This window comes from Heterodontus francisci, chromosome 13, assembly GCF_036365525.1.
Source record: "Heterodontus francisci isolate sHetFra1 chromosome 13, sHetFra1.hap1, whole genome shotgun sequence".
In the NCBI taxonomy this organism is placed as follows: domain Eukaryota; kingdom Metazoa; phylum Chordata; class Chondrichthyes; order Heterodontiformes; family Heterodontidae; genus Heterodontus; species Heterodontus francisci.
In genome coordinates, this window is record NC_090383.1 from 114,639,399 (window position 1) to 114,660,394 (window position 20,996).

Below are 20,996 nucleotides of genomic sequence, written 5' to 3' on the forward strand. Positions count from 1 at the left end.
CACCCAATACGCAATAGTTTTATATAAACTGTGGAACCCTGATTTCCTTGGTGGAATGAGAACAGATACCACATTGTGCTGGAATTGCTTCTTATGGTGTTGCATTATGAATGATGCCCTGGTCCAGGGGCTAGGTGATGGAAGTGGTATTAAAGCTGCTACAGACCACAGTTGGACCCTTGTAAAAGTTTTAAAACAACATCATGGCAAGTGGTATCATCTTTCAAATGCATTGCCTGGTGCCACTGTTTCCTATCTTGACATTGAAAGACTGCAGTTCAAAATTGTTTGCATCATAACTTACATTTTTAAAGCAACAAAGCTTCATTTTTTTTCCTAATCATGAGAAGGTGTTTAAACTCATTTGGTTAGCACACAGTGACAATATAAGGTGTTCTTTTCTCATTTTGCCACTGCGCACATCTCTTTTTGCATATGTTTGATCAGACCAGGCACAGTAGAAAAGTCTGGCCTCGTTTGTAACTATAAATACAGTGGTGTGGATGCTTTCTGCTCACAAACCTGACAATAGTTCCTCAGTCCAGATGTCAGCAGTGGGTTTGTCAGTGTCTGCATTTTCAACATACAGCATTTTGTAAAACAAGGTTGTGCCTCGCTTTCCCACAAGCACAGGAATCCATTTGATGCTTCAGAGCTTTCTGCATCAAGGTTGGTGTCAACATCTTTAGCTTTAGCTTTCAACAGGCAATTGTCAAGCGGGATTTTTTGAACACTTTTTTTTTGTGATGAAGCCATCAAAGCAACACTTCTCCAAACAATGGCCATCTTAGTTTCATGCTTCCAATTCCCTTCCCTGTTCTCATTTCTTTCCCAATCTTTCAAAATGTCTGCTTTTCTTCTCAGAATTATAGAACCAGAGATTCAGTAATGCTATGGATATAGCTTTAGAATCTTCAATTCTTTCAAACTGTTCAAAACATCCACTTGCTCCCATAGTGACAAGTCACAGCACTTTTCTGTTGAGCCATTTGGAAATTTGATTTTCATTTATCCCTCACCTACAAATCAACTAACAGTTCTCAGGCAAGCTGACCACCAAACCCAATCAGATTGAGAGGTGAAAGCCTCGGGTCTAAAGGGAGAAAGGGAGCAGACTTGTATATAAGTGGAAATGTAATGAAACCAACTTTTCACAAGAAAATATAAGGGGGAAACGGAACATTAGAGATGGTTGATAAAATGGAAATTGCTGTTAAGCAGGTTGTGAATAAATAGTTGTGACTATACTGTCATGGTCTTGGAGTCCCAAAGTGCTTCACAACCAATTAAATACTTTTTTAATTGTATTCACTGTTAAACACTAAACACAGTAGCCAATTAGTGCACAGCAAGGCCCCGCAAACAATAATGAAATTATGGCCAGAAAGTCTTTTGTTTTAGCAATACTGTTTTGAAGGATAAATGTTTGTCAAGACACTAGGAGAACTCTTCTGAGAAATGTGCTATATCTATGTTAAAGGTAAGGGAGTGTTCAGGGAGAGTAACTTTCTGTTTTCCAAATCTTCATTAAATAATATTGCAGTGCAATATAAATGCAGTAGATGTAATTTTTCCTTGATGACCCATGAGGGAGCTTTGAACGTTCCTTCTCCCTCAATCTACCCATAGTCTGGAATTCTCTTGCTAACCCCCTCTAGCTTGTTATCTCTCTGCTCACTTTAAAAAGCTGCTTCAAATTCTAAATCCTTGATCATGCCTTCAGCTACCTCCCCCACCTTTCCTCTGCCATAACCCTGCTTGTATTGTCTGACTAAGATCTTTCTATATTGTCTAACAATTTCCTGCTTTCTTTTAAGTGGGTTACAGATCATTTGACTGATTCTTCTGCTCTGTGTTAGGCTAGCTATCTGTCTCCCCCTCCACATTTTGAATCCTACTGCTCTTCTGGACTTCACCTTCCATTAAAAAAATTAAAGGGTGTGTCGCAAAAGATATGAGGTACTGGAATAAAAATTGGGTAGCATTGTGACTAAGTCATGTGGGCGTTTGAGTCTTCATATGACTTCTAGACTTCTGGGATTTATAATTCTCTACAAATTGACTATCCATAATTTTTTTTAAATCATAATACAGTTGTACCTCAGTGTCTGTAGTGGTTGTACTGTATTTATATGCAAGATGACTGTTTAATTTCATTTAACCAGGAATCCAAAGCTGGAAAGAGTATTTTTATTCTGAAAGTAACACAAATACTCATTGTTAATCTCCATGCTAATGTAAATGGAGGAAAAGATGAGAGTGGCTAAAGGCCTGCTCAGGTCACAAAAAAAACCGACTGAACCACATCGGACCTGAGCCCGACCCGGCCTGAGTCCCTCCATTTCCCACCCCCCCTGCCCCCGCCCGACTCACCCACTGGCATGTTCTCTTTACTTACCTTCCGACTCCCAATCTTCAGGAAGCTGCAGCACGAGCGTGATGACGTCAGAGACGCTCACCGCGCAGCCTCAGAGTTTCCCTCCTTGACGTCCCAGACTCGCAGATTAGGTAGAATTTTTACTTTTAACACTTAACTGCAATTCTTGCTGTGTGTTTGTGTGTCCGACCCGACCCAAGTCCGAAAGCCAGACCTGGAAGAGTGACCCGACCCGAGTCCGACACATGTATTATGTGATGGCGGGAGAAATAGCAGGTGCACTGGCGGTAATTTTCCAAAATTCGCTGGACTCTGGGGTAGTCCCAGCAGATTGGAAAACAGCAGATGTGACGCCACTGTTTAAAAAGGGAGGTAGACAAAAGATGGGGAATTATAGACCGGTTAGCTTAACCTCTGTAGTGGGGAAGATGCTTGAGTCTATTAAGGAAGAAATAGCAGGGCATCTCAATAGAAATTGTCCCGTTGGGTAGACGCAGCATGGGTTCATGAAGGGCAGGTCATGCTTGACAAATCTTTTGGAATTCTATGATGACATTACGAGCAAGGTGGACAATGGGGACCCAGTGGATGTGGTGTACCTAGATTTCCAAAAGGCTTTCGACAAGGTGCCGCACAAGAGGCTGCTGCATAAGATAAGGATGCATGGCGTTAGGGGTAAAGTATTAGCATGGATAGAGGATTGGTTGACTAACAGGAAGCAGAGAGTGGGGATAAATGAGTGCTATTCTGGTTGGCAATCAGTCACTAATGGTGTGCCTCAGGGATCAGTGTTGGGACCGCAATTATTTACAATTTATATAGATGATTTGGAGTTGGGGACCACGTGTAGGGTATCAAAGTTTGCAGATGACACTAAGATGAGTGGCAGAGCAAAGTGTGCAGATGACTGTGAAACTTTGCAGAGGAACATAGATACATTGAGTGAGTGGGCAAAGGTCTGGCAGATGGAATACAATGTTATAAATGTGAAGTCATTCATTTCGGTCGGAGTAACAGTAAAAAGGATTATTACTTGAATGGTAAAAAGTTGCAGCATGCTGCTATGCAGAGGGACCTGGGTGTCCTTGTGCATGAATCGCAGAAGGTTGGTCTGCAGGTACAGCAAGTAATTAGGAAGGCAAATGGAATTTTGCCCTTCATTTCTAAAGGGATTGAGTTTAAAAGCAGAGAGGTTATGTTGCAGCTGTATAAGGTACTGGTGAGGCCGCACCTGGAGTACTGTGTGCAGTTTTGGTCTCCTTACTTGAGAAAGGATGTACTGGCACTGGAGAGGGTGCAGAGGAGGTTTACTAGGTTGATTCCGGAGTTGAGGGGGTTTGCTTATGAGGAGACACTGAGTAGATTGGGATTATATTCATTGGAATTCAGAAGAATGAGGGGGGATCTTATAGAAACATATAAAATTATGAAGGGAATAGATAAGATACAAGTAGAGAGGATGTTTCCATGCAGGTGAAGCTAGGACAAGAGGGCATAGCCTCAAGATTAGAGGGAGCAGATTTAGGACTGAATTAAGAAGGAACTTCTTCACCCAGAGGGTTGTTAATCTATGGAATTCCTTGCCCAGTGAAGTAGTTGACTCTTCTTCAGTAAACGTTTTTAAAGCTAAGGTAGATATATTTTTGAACAATAAAGGAATTAAGGGATACGGTGAGAGCGCGGGTAGGTGGATCTCAGTCCACGAAAAGATCAGCCATGATCTTATTGAATGGCGGAGCCGGCTCGAGGGGCCGGATGGCCTACTCCTAGTTCTTATGATCTTATGATTATTAGAAGGGTGCAAGAATGAGAAAAAATTACAGTTGGAAATTCAAAACATTCCATGAATGAAGGTGGCATTCCCTCTATCTGAGGGAAGGAGTTGGAACCACAGAGCTTTACAGTACTGAATAACTCAGCCTCAGACATCGCTGCAGAGTTCCTCAGGCTAGTGTCCCAGACCCAACCATTTTCAGCTGCTTCATGACCTTCAATCCAATATAAGGTCAGAAGTGGGAATGTTGGCTGATGATTGCACAGCCTGCAGTGACATTTGTGACTCCTCCGATATTGAAGCAATCCATATCCATATGCATCAAGATCTGGACAACATTCAGGCATGGACTGATAAGTGGCAAGTAACATTCATGCCACACAAGTGCCAGGCAATGATCATCTCCAACAAGAGAGTATACGACCATCTCCAAAAGAGAATATCTAACCATTTCCCCATGACATTCAATGACATTACCATCGCTGAATCCCTGAATAAACATCCTGGGGGTTACCATTGGCTAGAAACTTAATTGGACCAGCTACATAAATACTGTGGCTACAAGAGCAGGTCAGAGGCTGGGGACTCCGCAGTGAGTAACTCCCATTCTGTCTCCCCAAAGCCTGGACACGGCACAAGTCAGGAATGTGATGGAATACTCTCCACTTGCCTGGATGATTACAACTTCAACAGCACTCAAAAAGCTTGACGCCATCCAAGACAAAGCAGCCCACTTGATTGGCACCCATCCCTCACTTTAAACATTCACTCCCTCCACCATAGGTGCACAGTGGCAGCAATGTGTACCATATACAAGATGCACTGCAGCAACTTGCCAAGCCTGCTTCAACAGCACCAAAACCCCTGACCTCTACCACCTAGAAGGACAAGGGCAGCAGGTGTAAGGGAACACCACCTTCTGAAAGTTTCCCTCCAAGCTGCACACCATCCTGATTTGGAAATTTATTGCTGTTCCTTCACTGTCGCTGGATCAAAAACCTGGAACTCTGACCCTAACAGCACTAAGAGTGTACCTATACCACATGGACTGCAACGATTCAAGAAGGCGGCTCACCACCACCTTCTCGAGGGCAATTAGCGATGGGCAACAAATGCTTGCCTTGCCAGCGATACTCTCATCCCATGAATGAATAACTAAAAAAGAGGCCATTTCATCCAGCATGTCTGGCGTTGTTAAAGTAATCCAACACTAGTCACATTGTGCTATTGTCGTCTCCATTTAAATATTTATCTAAATTTCCCTTAATGTGCAGTGGTCTCTTGCTCAACCATTCTATGGCAAAGCATTCCATGTTCCCATGATCTGTGTAAAGAAATTTTCTTCTTACTCTTCTTTTGCTCTTTGAGTTTTAAATTGTTGGCAGTCATTGTAAAGGCCATTAAGAAAAAATAATCTCTCTCTATGCAGCTATGACTATCCCTTCTCAACCTATCTGCAGCCTTTGACCCAGTCGACCACATCATTTTCCACGTCTCATCCGACGCATTAACAAAAAACTTTTTTTCTCCCTTTCAGGTGTTAAGGAACGCAAGCTCCAGCAGCTGATGGGGACTAATGCCCCTCCAGATCCTCCTTCCGCTTCACTTCCCTCTGACCCCACCCCTTCTGATCTGACCCCTTGCCGTGTATTCACTATACCCTCTGACCTCCCCCTCTCTGATGCTGAGCGTTCTGTACTCAGCAAAGGTCTCAGTTTTATCCCCTTACGCCCCCACCTCAATGAATTTCGCGCTCGGCATGACGTTGAGCTCTTCTTCCGTCGCCTCCGCCTCCGGGCTCACTTCTTCGACCAGGAGTCCTCCCCCCGACCAGCAGACCCATTCACCCGCCTCCAGCATTCTCCCTCTACCTGGACCCCTGGCCTCTTACCCGCTCTTGATCTCTTCATTGAAAACTGTCGGCGAGACATTGGTCGTCTCAATTTCTCTGCCCCCCTCACTCACTCTAACCTGTCCCCCTCTAAACTTGAGGCACTCCATTCTCTCAGGTCTAACCCCGACATGGTCATCAAACCTGCAGACAAGGGTGGTGCTGTTGTTGTATGGCGTACCGACCTCTACCTTGCAGAAGCTCAACGCCAACTCACAGACACCTCTTCCTAGCTCCCTCTGGACCATGACCCCACCACCGAACATCAAGCCACCGTCCAAAGGACTGTCACTGACCTCATCTCCTCTGGAGATCTTCCCTCTACGGCTTCCAACCTCATAGTCCCACAACCCCGGACAGCCCGCTTCTACCTCCTTCCCAAAATCCACAAACGGGACTGTCCCGGCAGACCCATTGTGTCAGCCTGCTCCTGCCCCACTGAACTTATTTCTTCCTATCTAGACTCTATCTTATCTCCGCTGGTCCAGTCTCTTCCCACCTACATCCGTGACTCTTCTGACACCCTACGTCATTTTGACAATTTCCAGTTTCCTGGTCCCAACCGCCTCCTCTTCACTATGGACGTCCAATCGCTCTACACCTCCATCCCCCACCAGGATGGTTTGAGGGCTCTCCGCTTCTTCCTGGAACAGAGGCCCAACCAGTCCCCATCCACCAACACCCTCCTCCGCCTGGCTGAACTTGTTCTCACATTGAACAACTGCTCCTTCAACTCCACGCACTTCCTTCAAGTAAAAGGTGTCGCTATGGATACCCGCATGGGTCCTAGTTATGCCTGTCTTTTTGTGGGATATGTCGAGCATTCTTTGTTCCAGTCCTACTCAGGACCCCTCCCCCAACTCTTTTTCCGGTACATTGATGACTGTATCGGTGCCGTTTCCTGCTCCCGCCCCAAACTAGAAAACTTTATCAACTTTGCTTCCAATTTCCACCCTTCTCTCACCTTTACATGGTCCATCTCTGACACTTCCCTTCCCTTCCTCGGCTTCTCTGTCTCCATCTCTGGGGATAGGTTGTCTACCAATATCCATTATAAGCCCACTGACTCCCACAGCTACCTCGACTACACTTCTTCACACCCTACCTCCTGTTAGGACTCCATTCCATTCACCCAGTTTCTCCGTCTCCGACGCATCTGCTCTGAAGATGCTACCTTCCATGACGGTGCTTCTGATATGACCTCCTTTTTCCTCAACCGAGGATTTACCCCCACTGTGGTTGACAGGGCCCTCAACCGTGTCCGACCCATTCCCCGCACCTCTACCCTCACCCCTTCCCCTCCCTCCCAGAACCGTGACAGGGTTCCCCTTGTCCTCACTTTTCATCCCACCAGCCTCCATATCCAAAGGATCATCCTCCGCCATTTTCGCCACCTCCAGCGTGATGCCACTACCAGTCGCATCTTCCCCTCCCTTCCCCTGTCAGCATTCCGAAGGGATTGTTACCTCCGCGACACCCTGGTCCACTCCTCCATTACCCTCACCACCTCGTCCCCGTCCCAGCGCACCTTCCCCTGCAATCGCAGGAGGTGTAATACCTGCCCATTTACCTCCTCTCTCCTCACTATCCCAGGCCCCAAACACTCCTTTCAGGTGAAGCAGCGATTTACTTGTACTTCTTTCAATGTAGTATACTGTATTCGCTGCTCACAGTGTGGTCTCCTCTACATTGGGGAGACCAAGCGCAGACTGGGTGACCGCTTTGCGGAACATCTCCGCTCAGTCCGCAAGCAGGACCCTGAGCTTCCGGTTGCTTGCCATTTCAACACTTCCCCCCCCTGCTCTCATGCTCACATCTCTGTCCTGGGATTGCTGCAGTGTTCCAGTGAACATCAACGCGAGCTCGAGGAACAGCATCTCATCTACCGATTAGGCACACTACAGCCTGCCGGACTGAACATTGAGTTCAATAATTTCAGAGCATGACAGCCCCCCATTTTACATTCCTTTTTACATTTTTTACAATCTTTTTTTGCATTTATTTCATTTCATCTTAGTTTGTTCAGTTTGCTTACCCACTGTTTTTTTTCAGGTTGTTTTTCTTCAGGTTTGCACTTGCTGCTGTTCAATATTCAGTGTATTCACACCTAATCTGTACTAATGCTTTGTCTTTCAACACACCATTAACATATTGTTTGCCTTTGCTCCGTGACCTTTTGGTCAGCTATGTGGCCTGGTCCAATCTGCACCTTCTCCTTTGTTATCTCTTGTCCCACCCCCACCTCACTTGTTTATAATCTCTGACTTTTCTAATATTTGTCAGTTCCGGAGAAGGGTCACTGACCCGAAATGTTAACTCTGCTTCTCTTTCCACAGATGCTGCCAGACCTGCTGAGTGATTCCAGCATTTCTTGTTTTTGTTTCAGATTTCCAGCATCCGCAGTATTTTTCTTTTATATTACATCATTTTCCTCCACTGCCTCTCCTGTGCCATCCACATGGATTAGACTGCATTCACCTGGCTCCATTCTTAATATTATCGCACCAGAGAATCGCCTGCAATGTCTTCTGTTCCCGCTCTCTCTTGTGTCCCCCAAGGGTCTACCTTGTCCAACCACCCCCCCCCCCCCCAATTTCTCATCTACATGCTGCCCCTCTGTGACATAATCAAAAAACAGGGCGTCAGGTTCCACACATACACTGTCGACATCAAGCTGAACCTCTCACCACTACTCCCGACCCCTCCATTGTCTCTGAATTGTCTGCCTGCTTGTCCAGCATCTAGTACTGGATGAGTAGAAAGTTCTTCCAACTAAATATTTGGAAGACCTTTGTCTTTGTTCCACATCATAAATCCTGTTCCTTAGCCACCATCACTAAGACCGCCTGTTTGCACTTCTGTGATATCACCCATAACTCGGGTCACGCGCTTCTGAAACCCTCATCCATGCCTTTGTTATTTCTAGATGACTTCCAATGCACTTCTAGTCAACTTCACATCTTCCACCCTCTTAATTTAAGGGCATCCAAAATTCTGCTGCCCGTATCCTAATTCTCACCAAGTCCTTAGTTCAAGCTATGTAAAAGAACATTCCATTATTGTGAGCATTTGCACGGCATTCGATAGCTGACTTGAGGATTATTGATGCTGTGAAGACATTGAAATTGTGTTTGTAGTAATCAATACTGATAGTTCATACATAAAATTAGCCTTGATGAAAATAAAACCTGTTGGTCTGTTGAAGTTTACAAGTTTGTTAATGTGATTGTTTCAATTGAAACGTGGCATATCATTGTACAGGTAGTTGTACAAATTGAAATGTATTATGAATTTATATTTTTCAGGATGCCCACAACTGTATCCCTGAATTGGACGATGAAACTGCTATGTTTGCAGTTTATGATGGACACGGAGGTAAGAGAATGCGAGCAGTGGAATTCTGCAGGGTCCTTTTTATTATGTAAGACTGTGTATGTGGACATAGGAAATTCTGACAAACCAATTTCTGGCTTCAAAATGGTGACTGAATAAACATTTATTTGCATGTCCTGCTGTCCTATTTCACCTGCTGTTGTCTCAATTCCCTGTGTGCAGTGCCACAGGAAGTTGACTTATCAAACGCAGTCTGCAACCTTGGATACAAACATGAAAATGATGTGAGACCTGGTGCATCATGACTAAACACTTCCCACCTCGTGCCCCCAGTGATGCAATTTCTTGGGAGAGGCAAATAACAGCCAGTAAGAGAAAAATAATATTTGGAAAATTCCTCTCTGACCCCCTCAGGTTATTGAAATATGTGTGGGTTTGTCTGTGACCTATAAAACATACTTATTTTGTTGTTTGTCAGCAGCTCTTCAGACAGGAATACATCTGGCTAAAGCACATACAAATAAAATACACACTTTGGGAGTGATTCAGCCACCTGTTAACACGTTAATTGACTACCTTGTCAACTGTTTGATTTGTTAGTTTCTGTAACTTGGCTGCAATTACATGAATTATTAAATGGTTGTATTTGGGTACAAATTGATGTACACATGTGTAAATCAAATCCCATAAGCAGGTGGCTTACATATTTGAAGAGACTGTCATTTCAAGCGTTGGTTGCAAAAATGCTGGGTGACCACAGACTCCTTTTAAACAGTCTAATAATTTACTATTCATGTTATATAGTATGTATATATTTGCTTGTAAACATAGAGGAAAGCATTTTGTGAGTAGTTTTAGTGTGATGTGGGTATTGTGCTTGATATATTCTGCCTCCTGGATTGACAAGAGACTTAGTATATAACCATGTAACTTTCAGTAAGCAACTTACTATAGTGTGGTTAATTGTAAAGTCCTGGGCTCTGCTAACTCAGTGTTGGCAATGCAAAATTGCAATGTTCAGATCATTACCAAAGCAGCCTGATTATGGAATTTTTCAGGTCGTTTGCACAAATAAAATGTTGAAAATGTAAATAATGCTAAAATTGTAACTCTGGTTTTGAGTAGTTCATAGCAATGGCAACTACAAAGCCTAGGTTATATTGCAAACTCTTTTTTTTTCTCTCTGGTGATTCCTGTAGACTTTAATTTTGAGTTTGAAGTTTGTACTACATAGAGATTAAAATGGGAGAACCTAAACTCCACAAATATGCTCTAATTCTTTAACTGAATATAAATTGTTAAACTGCATTAATTTAATATTTTGAAGTGGAGGGATTCACCTATTTTGTATGTTTGGTGCAGTAAAAGAGGAACCCTAAAATTTCAACTGTTTGAGTAGCACCCAAATAAAACCTCGTGTTTACGTGGGGGCACTTCAGGACATCTGAAACATCAATCTGTGTTTCTCTTTCAACTGCTGATCAACCTACTGAGTATTTTCAGTGCCTGACATTTTTATATTGTTGCAAAAAGAGATACTATTTTTCCCCAATGGTGGATTCCCCTGTACCATTGCAGTCCCATCCGGTTCAATCTTGATTTTCATGCTTGCCCTTGGTGACATTACACATGCGTGGGTTCAGTTTCCATAAGTACACCAGTGAGATCCAACCTTGGTTCTCCTTGCCTTCACGACAGCTACAGAGCAATCTGATGACTTCCCCCAGCTCAACGCAACCAAAACTTAAGCTATTCTGTTGGGTCTGCCTGAAAGTCTTGGATAACAATTCCACCCTCTTTCTCTCCTGCCTGTTGGCCCTACACAAACAATTGCTCAGCCACCCTTGAAATTGTTTGAGCTGGGGCACCCAACCAGGCCTGTGCTTCACAACCCACATACAGTCCATCTTATCTGCCTACCTCCCAATGCTGCTGGAAACCACATCTCTGGTTTCACCACTTAGTCTTGATTTCTTACCTTAATGCCCTTCCAACACTGGTCTAATATGCATCCCCAACTTCTGGAATTCATCATCTTTCCTCCCTTTTCATAGAATAAATTGTATGTTGATTAAAATCTGAGCCCCAAATTTTTTATTCTAGGTGAAGAAGTGGCATTATACTGTGCAAAGTACCTGCCTGATGTTATTAAGAACCAACAGGCTTACAGGAATGGAAAATTGCAGAAGGTATGACTTCAAAATTTAAAACAGAATGTTTATTTGAAATGACAGACTAGCAAAGCATTCATGACAGACTGGCTCCGATGTAAGATAAATCATCTTGGTTTCTGGACATTTGGTTCCTAAGGATTGAATTGGTTTTAATGCAAACTTTAAAAAAACAGGTTTTTCAGATACTACTTTTTAACATCAAAAAAGCTGTGTGAAAATGAGTTGGTGTGGCAAATTCAGAGAAAACAAAATATCACTAACCTACACAGATGCCCTATTAAATATCATGTGCACCCCCTAAGATAACACACACTTGTAACTCTGCCTAAGCTCATCTGAGGGCAATTCTGCAATGAATTTAGAGCTGAAGGCATCGTGCAGATTGTATAGTGTATGTGACAAAGCAGACTGCATGATATCACCGAATGTGATGCACGTGCATTCTTTACATTGAGGGCGGAAAGAAGGCTTTATTCTAAGATTGAGAATTGGCCTTTATAAAATCCCCCCCCCAGAAAAATCGCAGAATTTAAGACCGAAATTGGTGAGACACTTCTTTAATGATCCTTTTTAGTTCATGAAAATAGTTTTTCTTTCACTCAGACGTAGCGATGCTGTCAAGGTATTCATTTCAAATGACTAGTTTTTCAACTTGCATACTGCTGGAATTAGTTGGAGGTGGCTGGATTATCTATTCTGTTCTCCGCTCTGGGATTTGGGTTAGAATTTTGATTTGGGCTGGCAGGAAAAAGTGTCTCTGACTACTTGGGTCCAATGTGCAATGTATTTGAGCTCTTTAAAGCATAAATAAGAGACCCTTAATTTGGGACTAAAGTGGATAATCTCACTTGGAATCTTGAAATGAGAAAATGTTCCATTCCCTAATGCTAAGACACTTCACTTTGGGTACAAAGATTCACCAAATCATAGCTGTTTTTTCTGGTGTGCCATACCGGTAGCTGGTGATTCTCTAATAGTAAAAGGAGGGGTCACCTCAGACCACACTTGCTCACCTGGCAGTCACCTTTTGTGGCATTGAGAGGGATGGGAATGATATGTGACCAGACAATCTAAAGGAGCAATTTTAATTTTTTTTCACAAGTGTGGAGGAAAAATATATTCAAGCCTCCCTAAGGCCAATTATACAGGACTGTTCAGTTCTGCACTGTTTACTATTTCTACCACCAGGTGATGCTGAAGAGCTACATAAACTCATTAAGGGCATCTTGTGGCAGCAATATAGTGAACACTACTTCAACTGATTTGAATTATTCACACATTTTCTCCATACATCTGCCAGTGATAATTTTCATGCTTTGTCTCCATTTTTTTTAAATATGCTGCCTTACTGCCAGTTTCCAATGAAAAGGAGATGAGTCTTTTATGAAGTACCTTTTTTTAAACTGATTCTTGTAATTGTGTGGAAGTCAGATTGCAGGTCTGATGCCTAATATTTTATCTGTCGTGCTGGAATTTATTATGGCTTCTGTCATTTGTGGTGTAAAGGTTGCCTTTCAAAACATTGCTCCTTGTTTTTTTAGTATTACAAGGCAGTTTTAAAAAACACAACTATTGCAGTTAAGAAGTCAATACTGTATTGAAAGATCTTGGATTTATGACTTCTTTTAGATCACAGCCAATAAATTATTTTTTTGAAGCAACAGTCACTGCTGTCTTGTCATGAGTCATAGCCGCCTACTTGCGCACAAAACCAACCAAAGAGATGAATGGCAAGTTAGCCTGTTTTGCTATAGTTGATTTGAGGAAGGAGTTTTGGCCTAAACACAGAGGGCTCCCTAGTTTTCAAAAATGTCATGGATCATTATTGTCTAATAACGGTCCCTGAGAGTTACACAGAAGTGTCAGTCGGGTAATATGCAAGTCCTGGAATTGGACTTGAACTCATAACCTTCTGACACAGCGGCAAGAATGCTACCGCTAACCCCAAGTTGGTACTACTTCCTCACCACCACCCTCCTGGGTTGAGCATTAGTGCATGGTTTCGGTAGACATGTACAGGAGTAATTTCTGTTGAATTTTAGAATGTTCTTTTAAGGAATAATGTACTGCAATGAGGTCACACAATAAGCAGTTCTTGCTGAGTCCTGTTTTTGTAATTTTATTTTTTCTTCCTCTTCCTCCTCCTCTAATGCCCACCCTAAAGGAAGCCTCCTTTCTCACGCCCAATTGTATCTACATACGCTTTCTTGTGACTGGTTGGTATTCTGAAACCCTAAATTGATATTAAGATTTCTTGATTTGTTTTTTGTTTTACCTTTTGAATTCAAGGCACTGGAAGATGCCTTTCTGTCCATAGATAGCAAGCTTACAGAGGAACTAGTGATCAAAGAACTTGCCCAGATTGCAGGCCGACCGCAAGAAGATGACAGCGAGAAAGTTGCTGACGAAGATGATGGTAAGTTGGAAATAAACTGATTTTTGAATGGCGTGGAAACCAGACACACACAGTTCAAATGCTACAGAAGAAAATTTGTTTGTAAGCATGGAAGTGTTGTTAAAAATAAAAAGTGTCTGTTTTAGCAACTCTAGGCAAGTTCAAATTATGATGATCAGCAGTTGGAACCAAAATTGCATGCCAAAACCAGACTTTCAAACAGGCAAGATGGCCAAGGTGCAGAATACATTAATAATGATCTAAAGACTTCAAGGAATTCAGTTTTGGTTATAGTCAAGGTATGTTCCCTTGAAGGGGAAAAGTAGGGCAAACAAATCCAGAGCTCCCTGGATGACAAAAGAGGTAGAAGTTAAGATAAAGAAGAAAAAGTGTGCTTATGACAGATGCCAGGTCGAAAATACTATTGAGAAAGCCAGGCTGAATATAGAAAGTCCAGAGGGGAAGTGAAAAAGCAAATAGAAACAAAGAGGGAGCATGAAAAGAGACTGGTAGCTAGCATTAAAGGAAATCCCAAAGTTTTCTGTAGGCATATAAATAGTAAAAGTATGGTAAAAGGAGGAGTGGGACTGATAAGGGACCAGAAAGGGGATTTACACATGGAGGCAGAGGGCATAGCTGAGGTATTAAATGAATACTTTGCATCTGTCTTTGCCTGGGTTGCATCATCTTCCTTGCTAATGTTGAAAGAGGAGGCAAGTCAGACACTAGAGGGGTTTAAAGTTGATAAAGAAGTAATATTAGATAGGCTGTCTGTACTTCGTGGATATAAAGCGCCAGGGCCGAATGAGATGCATCCAAGGATACTGAGGGAAGTGAGGGTGGCCATAATTTTTCAGTCTTCCTTAGACTAGGGGGTGGTGCCAGAGGACTGGAAAGTTGCAAACGTTACACCCTTGTTCAAAAAAGGGTGTAAAGATAAGCCAACAACTATAGGCCAAATCAGTTTAACTTTGGTGCTGGGAAAACTTCTAGAAAACATAATTCGGGACAAAATCACTAGTCACATGGACAAATGTGAGTTAATTAAGGAAAGCCAGCATGGATTTCTTAAGGGAAAATTTTGTTTAACTAACTTGCTGGAGTTTTTTGAGGAGGTAAGAGGGTTGATGAGGGAAATGCTGTTGATGTGGTGTACATGGACTTTCAAAAGGCATTTGATACAGTGCCATACAACATACTTCTGAGCAAACTTGTGAGCTCGTGGAGTAAAAGACGGTAGCAACATGGATACGAATTGGCTGAGTGACAGGAAACCAACAGTAGTGGTTAATGGATGTTTTTCGGGCTGGAGGAAGATTTGTAGTGGAGTTCCCCAGGGATCAGTGTTAGGACCCTTGCTTTTCCTGATGTATATTATTGAGCTAGACCTTGGTGTACAGGGCACAATTTCAAAGTTTGCAGATGATACGAAACTTAGAAGTATTGTGAACTGTGAGGAGGTTAGTGTAGAACTTCAAAAGGACATAGACAAGTTCGTGGAGAGGGTAGACAAGTGGCAGATGAAGTTCAATGCAGAGAAATGTGAAATTATTCATTTTGGTAGGGAGAATATGGAGAGACAATATAGAATAAAGGGTACAATTCTAAAGGGGGTGCAGGAGCAGAGGGAGCTAGGTGTATATGTGAATGAGTCATTGAAGGTGGCAGGAGAGGTTGAGAGGGAAGTTAATAACGCATATAGTATCCTTAACTTTATTAATAGGGGCATAAAGTACAAGAGCAAGGAAGTTATGTTGAACTTGTATAAGACACTAGTTTGGCCTCAGTTGGAGTATTGCTGCCAATTCTGGATGCCGCACTTGAGGAAAGAGGTGAGGGCATTGGAGAGAGTACAGAAAAGATTCATGAGAATAGTTCCCGGGATGAGGAATTCCATTTATGGAGATAGACTGGAGAAGTTAGGACTGTTTTCCTTGGAGAAGAGGAGGCCAAGAGGTGATTTGATAGAGATATTCAAAATCATGAGGGGTCTGGACAGAGTAGAGAGAAACTGTTCCCACTCATGAAATAATCAAGAATGAGGGTGCATGTTTAAAGTATCTGGTAAGAGAAGCATAAGTGACATGAGGAAAAACTTTTTCACACCGCAAGTGTTTTAAGGTCTAGAACGCGATGCCTGAGAATGAGGTTCTACTGAAGCATTCAAAAGGAAATTGGGCAGTTATATGAAAAGGGAGAATGTTCAGGGTTATGGGGAGAAGGCAGGGAAATGGAACTGAGGGAGTTGCTGTTTCAGAGAGCCAGTGCGGACACAATGGGCTGAATGGCCGCCTCCTGCGCTGTAACGATTCTGTGACATGCCTTGTCATTTGATTTATTACAAACTGGCACTGCTGCTTTTTCCAAGAACCATATAACTAATTATAACAATTAGATTTTTTTCCCATTTCCCACCATATTGCATCCTTGTTCCTCCCTCGCCACCCACCGCCCAACCAAAATAAAACTTAAAAGAACAACCTACTTTGAAAAGAGTGAGACATGCAGATAGGCCAATGAAACTAATATGAATAGGTTCAAGAGACACCTTGTATTTATTTATTTAGAGATACAGCACTGAAGCACCCACCGAGTCTGTGCCGACCATCAACCACCCATTTATACTAATCCTACACTAATCCCATATTCCTACCACATCCCCACCTTCCCTATATTCCCCTGCCACCTACCTATACTAGGGGTCATTTACCATGGCCAATTTACCTATCAACCTGCAAGTCTTTGGCTGTGGGAGGAAACCGGAGCACCCGGCGGAAACCCACGCGGTCACAGGGAGAACTTGCAAACTCCGCACAGGCAGTACCCAGAATTGAACCCAGGTCGCTGGAGCTCTGAGGATAACCACTGTGCCGCCTGAGGGGAAGATAGAAGGATATATAGAAAAGGCTGATTGCATAAAATGGCTTTTTTTCTTTTTATAATGGGAGAGACTATAATAAAATGTTTCATTTGACATTCTTTGAGTATGAAATTTTCCCTAAGCAAGTTTGGTGCAATAGTTCTAATGCAGTAAACATTCTAATACAAGTGATCTTCCCCGTTGGAAAATAGTACATTCAAATGCTTGTCAGTTCTAGCTTTCAGTAATGCATTTGACTGAGATTGTAGTTCAGGTTTGTATTAATGAAGAGCTTGTTTCTTTTTGCTACATTGATGTACTTTAGCCAACAAAGAAATTCTAAACGCAACACTTTGCTCATGTGCTCAAACTGTATCACTGTTGTCACTAGGTTTGCAGTAAACTGTAATGGTGGGCATTTGAATTTTTCATAGGTCCACTTGAGCTGAAAAATAACCAGGAATATAATTTTATGGACTTGGATCCTATCAAACTTGTGTCTGGAGAAGGCTTTTTTAATAGATATAATAGGCTGAAGTACTGGTGATTACAGGTAGTGGTAGCTGCATTTGACGTGATTAAAAGTATCTCACAGAAGTGTGTTGTACAACATTTGAAACTTAATTGATTGCTGTGTAGACTTGTGTAGAAGATTGTGTGGGTTATTTGGTGAAAAGATGAAAGCAGGTGTTAAATGGATGTTGTGCTAATAAGACATGCCTGTTTGAAAGTCTGGTTTTAGCATGCAATTTTGCTTCTACCCGCTGATTACCATAATTTGAAATTGCCTAGAGCGGCTATAATGGGTACCTACATGTTTAGCATTGGTCAAGGCAGAGGGTGCACAGGTTCTCCAACATGGTGTTACAGGTGCTGGTGGAGGAGGCCCAAAGGAGGAGGGATGTCCTGTATCTAAAGGGGGAATGAGTCCACCTCGCTCTCCTTTTCCACTAGCTGTGCTGCTGTTCCTGGCCTTCCCATTCTGCCTGCAAACGACGGCAGACCCCGGCCAGATGCTGATGACCAAGCACTCATTTTCCCCTAGTGATCCCTATTAAAGTGGAAAAGCACAGCACTCAATATTTTGACTTGACATCCTCAAGAGAATTTTCAGGATAAATGTTGATAGTGTTAGTCACATCTTGAAAATGCTCCAGAAAGTCTCCTGATGTGTTTCAAAAGTTTTCTTCAAACCTTCAGGAGCAAGCGAACGGTAGAAGCTTTAAAGCTTGAAATCCTCTGCGATATGTTTACTCCCTATCAGCTGATTGCTGTTGGAGGGTGTTTAGTTCAAGTTTAGATTAGATTAGAGAAACAGCACTGAAACAGGCCCTTCGGCCCACCGAGTCTGTGCCGAACATCAACCACCCATTCATACTAATCCTACACTAATCCCATATTCCTACCAAACATCTCCACCTGTCCCTATATTTCCCTACCACCTACCTGTACTAGTGACAATTTATAATGGCCAATTTACCTATCAACCTGCAAGTCTTTTGGCATGTGGGAGGAAACCGGAGCACCCGGAGAAAACCCACGCAGACACAGGGAGAACTTGCAAACTCCACACAGGCAGTACCCGGAATCGAACCCGGGTCCCCTGGAGCTGTGAGGCTGCGGTGCTAACCACTGCGCCGCCCTTAAGTGCTAGCCATAAAAATATTGTGCATCCTAATGAGTGCTAGCAAGCAATTTTTTATTTTTTTTTGCTCAGTCAGAGTTTAATTGGCAGGTTAAAGCCATGAACACAACAAAATAAACCAACACGTTAAACCACCGGCAGCCTTCCGAGCCCCGGAGAAGCGCTGGCGCGAAGCCTCCCGAGGCCGAACAGCCAGGAATTTCACCACGCCTTCCTGAGACATGCTTCGCCGCTCCCTCAAAGGGGGAATCTGAAAACCAAGTGTAGGAGAGTGAGGGGGAGCGCCCTGGACGCTCCCTGGAGATACAGGCCGAGCTCCCCGCCATCACCCTAGGACACCAGGACTCACGTGCCCCCCGCTCGGGCGCGGGAGTCGCTCTCCCGAGCTGCCTTCTCGTCCTCGTTCATCAGCCGGATGTTGTACTTCTCCCGGTACTCGTTCAGCTCCTGGCCCTTGCTCTGCATCTGGGTATCTGGGCTCTCAATCAGCTTCACCAGCTGCTGTCTGTTGCTCTCCAGGGCAGGCAGGACCTCCCTCACCGTCCTCTCCACCAGCACACCTCCCACCATTCTGTAATACTTGCGTCCGGGATCAGCCTCAGTCAGCGTGTCGATCACGAGCCTATGCTCCGCCACGTCCTGCTCCAACTCGGCCCCTTTCCCCGCCAGACCCCGCTGCTCCTGCCGCAGTTTATTGAAGCCGGCCAACACTTGCTCGGGGGTGGGGGCTGAAGCCTGGGCCTGGTTGGTGCGGCCGGGCTGCACTGCCTCACCTCCTCCACCCGCCGCTTCCTCCATCGTCACCGCGACATTGTTTGCTAGAATGAGTGCTAGCAAGCAATTGAAGTGGCAATCAATCCCTTAACAATCCTCTGGGTGGCCATTCCTAAAGCTTCAGCTCCTCTACCAAGGTTGCATCTTACATTAAATGGACATTTTAGCTTAAGATCCCATCTTGGCTACTTTGGAGGTTCTTTCGTGTCTAAAGTAGCGAGGGAAAATTGCAGCCCAAAAGTTTACTATTTAGAATCTAAAAATGGAAAGGGGGAATTAATGTGTATGCAGATGAAATGATCTCATTTTCCTCCTAGCTAGCTTCTCTTTTGCCAATGCAATTCTGAAAAAGAGAGCGCATTCAGCAGTCCATTCATCTCATCTTATGTGTAATCAGTTATGCTGTTCGCCTACAATGTTGTGTTCTTTACATGGCAGCCTTCCCTTCTGATCCCCAACAATCTTTGCTCCCAGTGTTGATTTTAAAAGTCTGGGAAAGAACCTCGGAAGATAGATATAGAGAGGGGCAATGGATCCAAGGGGAGGAAATTTAAAATTGGCGTTGGGATACAGAGCTGAAGTCGGTAGGGAAAGGTATTATTTAAATATCGCAATGCTGGAGAAGCTGAACAATAGTGGCTAGGTATGCACTAGTAGAAATGAAAAATAACAGAGTAATTTACTTGTGGATTCCAGCTGGCACAGAGATGAGAATTTTGCTAGCTAGGAACTTTGTAATGTGAATTGTCATGTAATGGTAGATTATTTTCTTTGGGAGGAGATGTTTTCTCTGGGTCAAGTTATGTGTGAGCACATATGGTAAATGACTTTCTCCCTCCCCAGCATATTGATGCCAACACACTAAGCCCATTTGTAACTGATAAGATATGCCCACCCCATAATAGTTCAGTAGACTTTCTGTTCCTTTTTCTCCAGTTGACCATGAGGAGGCTGCACTTTTACATGAAGAGGCTACAATGACAATTGAAGAATTACTCACCCGATATGGACAAAACCAGAACAGTGCCAAACATGCAAAGAGCAAAACTTCCCCTGCAGTGAAGAAACCTCTTCCCAAAGATGGAGATAAAAACAAAACTGAAAAAGAGATTAATGGAGAGCTGGAGAGCAATGAGGTGGGCATGGGTGAGACACAGAACAAAAATGGGAAATCGGAGGAGACTGTGGGAATCTCCTCTAGCTCTGATTGCGGAGGTGAGGAAGCTGGACTGGGGAGTGGTGATAGCACGACTGGATCTGCTTCAGATAAAGAAACTGCCAAAGCCAGCAAGGGCACCTTGGAAGAGGCTGTTGTGTCATCATCCACGGCTGATGCAGGGCCATCCTGCTCATCGTCTGCCAAATCACAACGGGCAGCCAAGTCGGTGTTCTTTGAGGACAGTGAGGATGAATCTGAAGAAGCAGAAGAGGAAGACAGTGATGAGGTAACTATTTCATTTTCTTTCCAATTTTCTCAAAGAGCCTTTCATTCTCTCAACCTTCATTAAGGGCAAGTGAGAGAACTGTGGGTTTGAGGTAGGGGTCGGAAATGTATCTTTTTGACTGTCTGCCAGTCCAGTACTCATGATGTCAAGAATATTCGTGTCCTCATACAAAAGCAGGTTTGCTCAGCCATGTCCTGTTGTAGCCCAGTATTTGGCTTTGGGCTTTAGGGTGTGTTGATGTGCTGTAGCTGCTTTTGCAATAGAAACTGGGTGCAAAAGCACTTCTGATGGTAATTATTTTCCAAGAGAGAAGGTCTCCTGCTGATTT

The 20,996-nt window shown here is 43.5% G+C and overlaps 2 protein-coding genes across 2 annotated transcripts in view; one reads left to right on the forward strand and one right to left on the reverse strand.

Annotated features, from left to right (window-relative positions):
- Nucleotides 1-20,996, forward strand: part of ppm1g (protein phosphatase, Mg2+/Mn2+ dependent, 1G) — a 51,885-nt gene that overhangs the window by 6,087 nt on the left and 24,802 nt on the right. The window contains exons 2-5 of the mRNA XM_068045500.1: nucleotides 9,348-9,417; nucleotides 11,479-11,564; nucleotides 13,839-13,965; nucleotides 20,160-20,668. Of these exons, the coding sequence (XP_067901601.1) occupies nucleotides 9,348-9,417; nucleotides 11,479-11,564; nucleotides 13,839-13,965; nucleotides 20,160-20,668 (792 nt within the window). The remainder of the gene's footprint in view (nucleotides 1-9,347; nucleotides 9,418-11,478; nucleotides 11,565-13,838; nucleotides 13,966-20,159; nucleotides 20,669-20,996) is intronic.
- pfdn2 (prefoldin subunit 2) lies at nucleotides 18,780-19,247 on the reverse strand. Its single transcript, XM_068045643.1, is given in 1 exon segment — nucleotides 18,780-19,247. A coding segment is annotated over 1 exon segment (468 nt).